At 44.7% G+C, this 13,062-nt stretch overlaps 1 protein-coding gene across 2 annotated transcripts in view; it reads right to left on the reverse strand.

Moving 5' to 3' along the window:
* Positions 1-13,062, reverse strand: part of NELL1 (neural EGFL like 1) — an 859,251-nt gene that overhangs the window by 777,113 nt on the left and 69,076 nt on the right. For both annotated transcript variants that reach the window (XM_060159518.1, XM_060159517.1), the window contains exon 3: positions 714-864. In XM_060159518.1, the coding sequence (XP_060015501.1) occupies positions 714-864 (151 nt within the window). The remainder of the gene's footprint in view (positions 1-713; positions 865-13,062) is intronic.

A 13,062-nucleotide genomic window follows, 5' to 3' on the forward strand; every position in this document is an offset into this window, starting at 1 on the left:
TTCCGCCTGCCTCTATGATACCACCTATCTCTGCCTGCCTCAAACAGCTCAGCCCCTGCCCCACACACTTTGTGTCATCTACTTACCCACTTACGTGTTCCTTTCCCAAATCATCACAACCTCTTCCTTGAATGTTTTTCTTCCTATTCCTTACTCCTTCCCATTCAGCCTGTCAAATATCTACTCACTTGATTTCCTTATACAGTCATCATCTTCTCTGAACCCTTTCCTGGCTTACTACAAAGCTTAGCAGAATTGCCTACTACCTTTATTCCCTAAACACAAGCTTCCAGCACTGCATCTACAATTCTTCGTGACATTCATTTGTCCATATTCCCTACTAGCTTGTGTGATGCGATCCTTAGAATAAACACTCTGTATTATTCACCTTAATATTCCCAGCGTCAAGCACAGTTCCTGCATAAAATAAACACAATGAAGGCTTACTGGAGGTTCTTGGTAAATGTAACTTGCTTGATGGCCTAAATCTGATGGATAGCATGTGGTTTTATATGAGCAAAGTCTACCAGGAGATAGAAAATAGGTGAGAAAGACATCTTAAGGCAAAGTCAGTCCATGAATGTGTTCAACAGTCACGAGGCTTCAGCAAGCCAAACGTTTTCCTGGAGCTCCGCCCTCTAAATTCCAAGGTATTTTGTACAGCCCATGAATGCTACGTAGATTTTTTTGAGAAGTAGAAAGCTCTTTCTTACCTGCGTTCCAGTTCTCGAATGGACAGTATCACTCCTGAACTGGATGGCTTCTGCTGTACAGTGGCCAGAAAGGTGAATTCGCTCTTATTCCGGAACAGCTGAATTAATTTGTCACTCACATGAGGGGCTGCGTGGATCTCCCTTTCTATATCTAGGAGTCAAGAAGGAACAGAAGGGAGAAAGAAGAGGAAATGGAGGAGGAGAAGAGGAAGGAAAGAAGGAATACAGACGGGAAAAGAGGAGAGGGAATATGAGAAGGAAAAGGAGAAAAGATGCACAGTTAAAAATGCCTTGTCCAGAGGGTCCACAGTACATTCTCCCTTTTCCCCTCCTGTCAGTAGTTTTCCGTCTTCAGGCGCCACCCACCACTCCACACGGCTGCGCGCATTCAAGGCAAAGCCTGGACCTGCCGTCTCAGCCACCGTGCCCGCTTGTCACTTTGACAAGTTCACAATTGGCCAGCCAGTGATTTTCTGACAGGAACTGTGATGGGACACGGAGCAATCTGGCCTGCTGCAAACAGATTAAGCTGCTGAAAATAAGGTGAGAGGCAGTCTGATAAATGGGGTCCAAAATTCAGAGAATCCTGAGTCTAATAGGATCCAGGGCCACTCAGCAGTCTCTAATTTCCCTTTTCCCGTGGCCTCAGCTTCTTTCTCTCCACAATGCATCTAGGGAAACCCGTCCTTGCCTTGTACCCAAAAGAGATTTACTAGAGCTCATAATGCCAGACAACTCTGCTTTTGCTTAAAGGATAAATACAAGGCATGCCCATGATCCCTCAGCGTGCCTGGAATTCCTCTGTAAACATGCAGCGGATGACTGTCCTCGTGAAATGTTTATTAAGGTTGAGGCCAATTCAGCAGGCCTAGAGGTGTGCGAGTCCAGCTAATCCTGCTACTGGACAGAAATCTTTCTTTCTGCAACATCCGCATAATGAGAGACATCCCTCATTTCAGGCTCACCCTTGTCATGATAAACTGGGCATTACATCACTATTTTACACTACGCTTTCTGGCAGCAGAAAGTGGGCACCAAGGGAGCTGAATTAGAGAAAACTATTCAGAGGATGACAAATGAACACCAAAGACGTGTTTGGTGGCCTTCTCTCATGCCCTGACCACGTCCTCTGATGGTATGGTAACTACTTGGGTATTTCTCCAGGACTGCCCGAGGAAGCTTTGAAAAACATAGAACTGCATTATTTACAATAGCCAAGATACGGAAACAACCGAAGTGTCCATTAACAGATGAATGGATAAAGAAACTGTGGTATATATATATATATACCATGGAATCCTACTCAGCCATAAAAAAGAATGAAATATTGCCATTTGCCGCAAGATAGATGGACTTGCAGGGCAATATGCTAAATTAAAATAAGTCAGACAAATATTGTATGATATCACTTACATGTGGAATCTAAAAGAAACAACAAACTAGTGAATATAACCAAAAAGCAGCAGACTCACAGATACAGAGAACAAACTAGTGGTTACAAGTGGGGAGTACACAGGGGTGGGGCAGCGGGAGGTACAAGCTATTGGGCGTAAGACAGGCTCAAGGATGTATTGTACAACACAGAGACTATAGCCAATATTTTGTAATAACTGTAAATGGAAAGTAACCTTTAAAAAATTGTATTAAAAAATTTTTAAAAGAAAAACATAGAACTGCAAGGCTGCATGGCCCGAGCAACATCACAGACTTGTATTCGGACCTTGAAGAACCTCAATCTGAAGAGTGGTTTTTAACAAAAAGAAATTCTTGAATTCTTGACCTCAGGCCTCAGTCTTCTCATCTGCAAAATGAGGGGCTTGGACTAGGCGATTTCTCAGGGCCTCCCCAGCTTTATCTCCTATAACTCTATACACTGCTGTTTCAAGTCTGCAGCACAGAACACCAGTCTTGCAGCTGTTCAAGTCTAGGCTATGCACAGTGGGAAGCAAGCTTGGTCCTCTTCCAAGGAGGGACCCAACCCAAGAACACTGTACCCACAGAAAACCTACCTCAATGACATTTGCCTTTCTGCCCAAAGAAAGGCTTTCACTACTTTACTAGTAAGCGGCATGCTGTCAGCTTCTGTCCAGGGCTGAGATGAGAGACAGCCACTTAGGGAATGCTTTTATGCCTTCTACAGAATCCTAGCCGAAGACTCTCCAGGATGATATTCAAAACCAATTAAACGTATGAACAAATCACTCTGTAAACTAGAGATCATTAGCCAATGTTTGTTAATGTTATTTTTATTATTACTACTACTGGGCAAAGAGCCTCATAATATATTTCACCTAGAATTTGGTGCCAGAAAAGACACTTGGTTCTTGAGATTAACTTTGTCGTTTACTTTTTTTTCCTGTTTGCTACTTCCTACTTTACCCATCAATTAGGAATCAACTGATTGCCGGTGGCTGCCCAGGGAGCTCATTAGAGGATTCTGAAGCTTAGGCCCAATGCAAAGAGGGCCATGACTGATCAGCAATGCCTACCAGGGGAGTTAATATCACATCAGTTATGGGTATCCTCACCTCTCATTCAATTCTCCCTGGGGGAATATCATCAAGCCAGATGGCCAATGACCCCCAAACTTATACCTGCAACCTCAACCTCTCCCTTAAGTAACAGACTCATATATGCAGTGTCCTTCTGAATATCTCCATATTCAGTATCTGAATATCTAACACCAAGTTGTATTCGCCCACTGAGCTCTTGTTCTCTCCCCCAACCCTCTCTTATCTCCTAGAGTTCCCAGTCTTAGTAAATGGAACCACCCACTTCCTCAGGCCAAAAAACTAGAAATTGTCCTCAATTTTTTCTTTTCCTACACGCTCCGTATTCAATCCGAGAGCGTGTCATGAGGGCTCCCATGTCTGGCATCTGTCCATTTCTTCCCAGCTGTACTCTTCAAACTCTTGTCCAAGCTGCCATCATCTCTCCAACTGCATCCTCACTGGTCTCCGTGTTACCTTCCCTTCTCCATCCTCCACACAGCAGCCCAAGTGCCCTTCTTAAGGCAGAAATCAGGATCATTTCCATCTCTTGCCTAAAACCCTCCAGTGGCTTCCCATCGCTCCCAGGATAAAATCAGGCTCTTCCGCATGGCCCACACGGTCACACACAGATGCCTCTTGCCTACCTCTCCCTTCTCCCCCAGCTCTCACTGCAAATGCAACCTCCTGGCCACTCCCTCCAACGGGGCCCCCATTAATGTCTAAAATGCCACTTTGGTGACTTCCTTCAGACCACTTATCACAGTATATGTATTGTGATCAACTATTTCCTTGTATCGCTTACCATAATCTTGTTTCATGTTCCTTACCTTATTTCCTTTCTTTCCCCACTAGGATGAAATAGCTCTACCTAGTCAATTTTCAAGAAACACTAAAAATGCTAATGTGATGAGGAAGCATCAGTAAAAACGTGTTAGGTGAAGGAAGGAGGCTGAAGAATGGAGGAGAGAAATTAAACGAGGGTGTTCACAAGCTCTTCTCTGCCTAATGTAGAAGAAACTTCATTTCCATTTTCCCTGACTTACAGGGTGAGGAGGGTTGTGATTTTCAATGTCAACAAACATATACCCGTGTTAACGCTGTGTCAGGTATCAGCAAAAAGGTAAAAACCGTTTCTGGCATCCAGGACAGCTACATAAGCAAGACAGTTACTTGGTGAAAACAGAGTAGGGCAATGCATAAAAGAAGGAAGGAAGGGACCCAGGGAGGCTGGGGATGACATCATACAGTACGTAACTTTGAGCCTGAGTCAAAAAAGATGAATAAGCATTTACTAGACAGGAGAAATAGAGAGAAGAGGGCATTCCTTGCAGGATCGCTGTGAGGCTATGAACACCCAGGTGTTTTCCATTATCCTGGCGTTTCTCTTTCTCTGCAAGCCTCTGTCACTAAAAGTCCAGCAGGAGAGCATCTACTCAACCTAACATTGGAGGGAACTCTCCACTGATTGGTGAGTTGAGAGAGCAAAGACAGCAGCAGCCAGAAACAGGACGAAACAAACACACCAGGGCAGCTTGCCTCAGTCTTGAGTGATGGTGAATTCAGGCGACGTCTCCGTAATCACAGCATGTGTACACTAAGAACCTCGACACGTGGCAGAACCTCGATATAGACATAGCACCTCCTTCTAGCCTGAGTCCCACATAAGCTTGTGGTTAAGATTGGCCCCGAAAGATAAAGCGACACTTGCTAATTTGAAAGGACAGTTGGCTTTTCATTTCTAAGTAGAGAGGAAATTTGCCATTTCAGAACTGCCAACTGTCCACAGGGCAATTCCTACTGTGTGGAGAGAGGCACATGTCCCACTGTTAGGTCCTGGGGCCCTTCTTTGAGAACTTCAGATGTTATTGATCCAAGCACTTTCAAAGCAGCAGAAATCACAAGCAGAAAGTAGTAGGGACACCAGAAGACTCCCACTTAATGTGTAAGGGATTTCTATCTCCATGAACAAGTTCACGATAATATCCCATTAAACCTCCATTAGCTCCAGGAGCCTGAATGATAAAAAGCAAACACGTGTATGGCTTACGATGGTGCCAAGCGCAGGGTTAACTGCTTTGCGCATATCATCTAATTACAATAATCTTAGGAGTAGCCATTGTTATTTTTCCTACTTTACACATGAGAAAACTAAGGTTTACAGAATTTAAATGATTTTCTAAAAGACACTGGGCTAGGAGTCCACGGTTCTGAGATCCCAACCTGGCAGGCTGGTCCCATATGCTACTCTTCACTGTGCTATGTCTACGGTTTGCCAATATGTAGAACCTCAGGGCTTGGTGCCTGTGGAAAAGGGACAAACCATCATACACCCAGCGCCCGACACTGTATCCACTCGGGAAATATTTATGAACAATCTATTCGTACAACCCCTGAGCTAAATAACAATCCCCCATTTTACAGGTAAAGAAACTGAGACACAGAAGTTTTATGGCTTGCCCAAGGTCCCACAACATGACTGGAGATAAAACTGAGTCTTGCCCCAGCAGAGGTGATCAGGACACTCCCTAGCATTCGCCTGGCACTCCTGCTTACGTTTTCATTCGCCTGTCTGTCCTCTCTCCCACCTGCTTCATCCTGCGCGCCAGCCACACAAGCCTCCTGCCTCTTCTTCCCAGGGCCATGTTCCTTCCCACCTTGGTATATTCTCATCTTCAGTGGCCTCTCTTCTTTCTCTCTTCCGTGGATACCAGCTTAATCATTACTCCTTCAGGCCCGCTTTCCCTGACCATCCCAGACCAGCTCGAATTCCCTATGTTGTCTTCACTGTACTTCTTGTAAATATCAAGTCTTTATGTGTCTAATCACTTTATTGTGTGTCATCCCTTCATTAATGGCTATCATGCCTACTGGACTACATTCCACAGGGAAGGTTTATCAACAGATACACTCAGCATGTTGCCTGGCACATGGTAGAACCTCGAAAAATGTTTGCTGCATTAATAATATTTCTTGATTCCAAAGCCTGGAACACAACGGAGGAGGTTTACCAAAGACACTCAACTATAACCCCAACCTGCTGAGAAAAAGTACATTAACATAATGAGCCACCTAAGGGTAAAGCCAGCTAAGCATCCTTAACTCCTCTATTCGGGGACTAAACCCAAGGAACCCTGTGACACATGGTATTAATCATTTTTATAATTACTACATGACTCAAAAAAGAGATTCAGGTGGCCCCATAATTTTACTAAGTAGATCATCATGGTGGAGGAGCTAAGCTCTTCTTATAAATATTTTAAAATACTGGTAAGGAGTCAGAATGGCCATCATCAAAAAATCTAGAAACAAATGCTGGAGAGGGTGTGGAGAAAAGGGAACCCTCTTGCACTGCTGGTGGGAATGTGAATTGGTACAGCCACTATGGAGAACAGCATGGAGGTTCCTTAAAAAACTACAAACAGAACTACCATATGACCCAGCAATCCCACTACTGGGCATATACCCTGAGAAAACCATAATTCAAAAAGAGTCATGTACCAAAATGTTCACTGCAGCTCTATTTACAATAGCCAGGAGATGGAAACAACCTAAGTGTGCATCATCGGATGAATGGATAAAGAAGATGTGGCACATATATACAATGGAATATTACTCAGCCATAAAAAGAAACGAAATTGAGCTATTTGTAGTGAGGTGGATGGACCTAGAGTCTGTCATACAGAGTGAAGTAAGTCAGAAAGAGAAAGACAAATACCGTATGCTAACACATATATATGGAATTTAAGGAAAAAAATGTCATGAAGCACCTAGGGGTAAGACAGGAATAAAGACACAGACCTACTAGAGGATGGACTTGAGGATATGAGGAGGGGGAAGGGTAAGCTGTGACAAAATGAGAGAGTGGCATGGACATATATACACTACCAAACGTAAAAATAGCTAGCTAGTGGGAAGCAGCCACATAGCACAGGGTGATCAGCTCGGTGCTTTGTGACCACCTGGAGGGGTGGGATAGGGAGGGTGGGAGGGAGACGCAAGAGGGAAGAGATATGGGGATATATGTATATGTATAACTGATTCACTTTGTTATAAAGCAGAAACTAACACACCATTGTAAAGCAATTATATGCCAATAAAGATGTAAAAAAAATAAATAAATAAAAAATTCAGTGATGAACAAAGCCAACCGTTAAAAAATAGAATTCAGAACTTCAAAAAATATATATATATGTGTATGTGTGTGTATATATATATATATATATATATACACATACATACTGGTAAGGAATATCAATGCATCCCCTTGTCACTAAGAAGTTAGCAAACTGATCACTCCTTCTCTTCAGGCTGTCCCCCTACACTAGCACCATAACCTACCAGTGGTCAAGTCTCCCCCCTAACCCTCATCCCTCCACCCCCATCTCAGTTGGATGCCTCATAATAAAGATAGGGGTAAAGCATGGATGCCAGCTCTATCTGAATCACAGGACAGGAGAACAACAACAACAAAAAAGGCTGATAAAGATTTTTTTTTAATAAAAAGACTGCATTGTATAAGCTACAAACTTGCAGTTATAAGATGAATAAGTTCTAGGGATGTAATGTAGAACATGGTGACTGTAGTTAACAATACCATATTGGCTACTTGAAAGTTGCTAAGGGACTTCCCTGGTGGCGCAGTGGTTAAGAGTCTGCCTGCCAATGCAGGGGGCATGGGTTCGATCCCTGGTCCGGGAAGATCCCACATGCCGCGGAGCAACTAAGCCCATGTGCCACAACTACTGAGCCTGCGCTCTAGATCCCGGGAGCCACAACTACTGAGCCCGTGCTCCGCAACAAGAGAAGCCACCACAATGAGAAGCCCACACACCGCGACGAAGAGTAGCCCCCGCTCGCCGCAACTACAGGAAGTCAGCACACAGCAACAAAGACCCAACGCAGCCAAAAATAAATAAATACATTTTTTTAAAAAGTTGCTAAGAGATCTTAAAAGTCCTCATCGCAAGAAAAAAATTTCTAATTATATGAGGAGATGGATGTTAACTAAACTTACTGAGGTAATCATTTTGCAGTATACATATATCAAATCATTAAGCTGTACACTTTAATACAATGTTTCATGCCAATTATATCTCATTAAAACTGGGGCAGGGAGGAGAGGAAGACTGCATCATATAGCAAAAAAGCTATCCAGGGAATGATTGTAAATTAGACTGTATACAATGGAAAATTACGTAGGATAACATAATATCAAAGGTATTAGAATAACACAGGAAATTCCTAGGCAATAATGTCAAACAGGGACACAATTTTATGTAGAATGTCATACCAAGTATATAAAAAATGTATTTAGTGATGCATAGCAGAAAGATATGATGGCCTTCAATCAAAATGTTAGCATTGGGAGCTAATCTGGGTGACATTTTTCTCCTTTCCACACATATCAATTTTCTAGATTGTATTATTTCCAGAATTATTGTAAGGAAAAAACAATCCGTTTTGTTATAGAAACAGGGGAGAAGCAAAGAGGGCATCCTACAAAAGAAGAAAATAAGCATAAACCACCCAGCTTTCAATCATGAAACCGTGTCTCTTTAAATTAGTGAGATCCCCTCCAGCCAAGCTCAACCAGGTCTGCTAATTTGAAAGGACAGTTGGCTCCCTCCAGCCAAGCTCAACCAGGTCTGGCTTCCCATGGAATAACACTCCCCTCCTTAAAGCAGAGGACTGGTCAGCTCCCCGAATGGCCTGCTGGGGCATTTCTCATAAGCTGAGACCCTCAGCTCATGACAGCTCAGGCTGATGGGACTGAGGTGTATTTTGGTAATAACTGACAGTCAAGTCAGGTGTCATTTTAATCCACACTCATGGTCAAGAGTCTGAGGACGCACAGGTATGCCCACCACATGGTGGATGAAGTTGCACAGAAGTTTGTCAAGCACAGGCAAGAACATTGTTCCCAGCACGGGACGCTCTCTGGGTTGCTACAAAAGACATGAGGACAGTCCTGGTCCTGGTCCCGGCCCTCTGCGAACTGCTCACTCATCCATCCGATCATTAGCTCATTAATTCTTCACCTTTAAAACCTTTATCGAGCACTCTTCTGAACCAGGCACTACGGACACAAAACTGACGAAAACACATCTTTTATCTGCCAGGGGCTAAGCATCTAGTAATAAAGACACAAACGTATGGGGCTTCCCTGGTGGCGCAGTGGTTGAGAGTCCGCCTGCCGATGCAGGGGACATGGGTTCGTGCCCCGGTCCGGGAAGATCCCACATGCCGCGGAGCGGCTGGGCCCGTGAGCCATGGCCGCTGAGCCTGCGCGTCCGGAGCCTGTGCTCCGCAACGGGAGAGGCCACAACAGTGAGAGGCCCGCATACTGCCAAAGAAAAAAAGACACAAACATAAATAAATGGGAACTGTTCAGCTGTTCAGTTCAGAGGCAAAAGAAAAGTTAGTATGCTCAGGAGGCAACACATGGCTGGAAATAACCTGGAGCAGGACCAGAGAGCTCCCCCTCAGAGACCTGATCCTCCCGATAAGGGACCGTGCGGGGCAGCGGTTAAGCGCTCAGACTCTGGAGCCTGACTGGCTCATATTCCAGCTTCACCACTTACTAGTTGTGTGACCATGGACTCATTAACCTCTCTGTGCCTCAGATTCCTTGTCTGTAAAATGGGAATAAAACTGCATCTGTCTCATAGAGATAGTATAAGATTCACACATGTTAATCTCTTAAAACAGTGCCTGCCACACAGGAAGAACAGGCCAACTGTTTATCTGGAACACAGCTGGGGCAGGCCCTGAGTCCTGGAGGATGGGGTGTACCAAGCTATGCCAGCCACCACCCTGCCAGGAGAGCCTTGGGGCTGGGGCGGATTATGGCTGTGGCCCAGCAGGAGGGCAACGGGCGGGTCAGCAGGGGTTGCCAGCCATGGCTGGAGGCATGAGTGGCCAGTTCTCTCTTCTCTTAAACTAAAAAGTGGGCAGAGTCTATTGAGCTCCCAGGTCCTCCAATCTAGGTCCAGCCAGCCGACCGACATCCAAACATCTCTGAATTTTTGCTGTGTGCTAGATGGTGAGCTAAGGACTTTAAATATACTTCCTAATTTAACCCTCACAGCAGCCCAGGGACGTCAGCATTGCTGTCTCCATCTTATAAATGAGGTACAAAGAGTTAACTTAGAAAGTTTCTTAACTTTCTAAGTTAAGAGTTAAGTATCGTTAAGTATCGTTAAGAGTTAAGTATCGTTAAGAAAGTTAAAAGTATCATCACTGGATTTCAAACTCAGATCAGTGTACTGCCAACCACGGCACACCACCGCCTCTGCCCTGTTCACCCATCTCAGCCCAACTGGTGTTTGAATGCCAGCTCCACCATGGAGCCTCTGTGAGAGGTTGGGTAACTCAGCTTCTTTCCTTCATCCTTGAGTTGCCCCCACGTGGCAGGGCTAATACCCTGTGGTAATACCACCCACGTGGCAGGGCTCAGTAAGGAGTGATGAATACATGGAGTGTGCCTACCATATAGCTTGTGCTCCATAAGTATTTCCCCTTCCCTGGCCTCTTTAGGACAGCGTTTCTGAGACGCTTTGCAAAGGTGGCTCAGAAATCTACACACTGGAAGTCTGAGCTTTAACATTTGCCAATGGGTTCACACATGACCACATTCCATATTCATAATAACCCATTAGGTAGGCATTAATAACCTCCCTTTAAAGATAAGGAATCTCTGGTGTGTACAAGTTAAGTGACTCACCCAAGATCCTACCTCCAGCAAGTAGAGATGTGTCTTCTGACTCCAGCTTCCCAGCTCTTTCTGTATATTTCTGTACGACTTCCCTAATCCCCAGACAAGGAAGAACCTTTAAACTTCTCCACTGCACTCCAATGCCAGGTCTCCCCTATCTAAGGGGCATCACTCCTCCAAAACCCTAAACCGCCCCATATATTGAACGTGCACTCTCTAGCCTGTTTGAAAAGTTTGGAGCAGTGGGCTAACCTAATTATAATTACTTCCCTTTTGTGCGCAGGCCTAATTCTCAGGCTTAAGAGAGACATTTTCAATGCTGTACTGGCCTTGACCATGCCACATCTACTCAAATTCAATAGTGAACAGTGAGGCATCATGTTCAACCGCCAAGCTCTCTAGTTTATGATTATTCATTATAAATCATTTTTACATGTTGCTTCAAACACTGTTCATGAATAAAAATCTGCCGGCATTGAAATGCAGTGATTTTAATATGCAAACCTCCTACAGAGATGATGTCTCATTTTAATTATTGTTTCGGTTTAATGGGTTTTCACTAAATTAAAGGATGGTGCAATTACGAGGGTGAACAGCTAATGTTTCAAAGGCAAGCTCCCGTGGCTCTGTGGGTAAAGAGATAGTTGTGGCATCTACAAGCAGAAAGCGACACTCTTCCAGATAAGCCTGTATTCCGCCTGATGGAAAACAGCGCTTTCTTTTCCCAGCTTTCACAACAGAGCTGGCATCTCCTCATGGTGATAGGCAGAGAGCTCTAAGCATGTGTTTTACTTGAGGTATCTTAATCACATAACTTTTCTATCAGGAATCCAAGCACCCCTGTTCATGAGGCCAGGAAGTGCTCTTAAAAGCCCACAGCCTGCAAAGCTAGATGCCAAACCACAGGAAGATGCTCCTGATGTACCTGAGGGTCTTCCCCCTCACATACAAGTGATATACTTGGTTTTGTGGATGAGTGTCTGACTTCCCACCTCTGGCAAAGTGGTCCAACTTCAACACAGGCTGCAATGACCAAAATCATATTAATTAGCAAGCCGTCAGGAGCTCAAGTGAGAAACAATGTTGGTGGCCTCGGAGATTTCACCCCAGAAACTGCACAAATTTAGCACTTGGGGACCAACAGGGTAGCATTAGCTCAGACAGAGGTGAAAGAATGAATGAGAAGGAATGAGGGGAGGGTCAGAGGTAAAATCTGCTTTATTGGGGTCCCAGTGGTCAGAGGTGAGGGGTATGACTCCAGGGTGGAGCGGGTAGGGACTCTGCATGGCAGAAGTCTGTAGCCGGGGAGAGGGAGGCAGCTTGGCAAACCTCAAATGTGCGATTTCTTTCTCTCCAAGTAAGCTGAAGGAAAAAGAGGAAAGCTACAGGAGGTCCTTCCAGAAATAATTGGCCCATTAGGTTAGGGCAGGCCTGGTCACTATACACGCCAAGAAAGTAATATGGGAACGTCTCACTATGCTACGCAAAGGAGGGAAAAAGAAATCCTTTCCACAACAGAGAGAAATCATAAAGCAGCATCGGTCCCAGGTAATACAGCAAGAACTAAGTGATGAATGAGCTACCCTCTCGGCTCAGCACCGCCCTACCCCCAGCCTGAGACTGACCACCTGTCAGGGCCCATACTTGCTGGCATGGCCACTGGAGAAGGTGCTCTGCTCTATTATTTCAAGTGCCCTGAACATTTCCGAAGGGATAATAATTTGGAACTCCTCAGTGGAATGCTTTCTTTTCAGCTCCTTTATTTCCACTGTCCTAAAAAGTAGATCATCAGCTCTAAGATCACATGTGTTAATCTAATTACATGCCTTGTTAGCTCATTAGTTCCAGAGTCACTGCTGGGGAGGTCTCCCGCACTATTCATCTATCTGCAATGCTCGCTGGGTGTGCTTCCTGGCTCCCGGAAAGTGTCATTACAGGCCTTTCAGACCCTGTGCTGAGGAGGGTCAGTAAAGCTTTCTGAACACCTGAAACTCCAGGCTGTGAACAGAAGCTCCAGGAAATGTGGGATGAGTGCAGAAAGGGGCTCTGGGTGTGGATTCTGCCAGACGTGCTGTGCTCCTTTGAAAACGGACCTCTTTAATGTTTACTAGGATGAGAATACAATCTTTAATGTCACCCTTAA

This window comes from Lagenorhynchus albirostris, chromosome 9 (genome assembly GCF_949774975.1).
Source record: "Lagenorhynchus albirostris chromosome 9, mLagAlb1.1, whole genome shotgun sequence".
Taxonomy (NCBI): Eukaryota; Metazoa; Chordata; class Mammalia; order Artiodactyla; family Delphinidae; genus Lagenorhynchus; species Lagenorhynchus albirostris.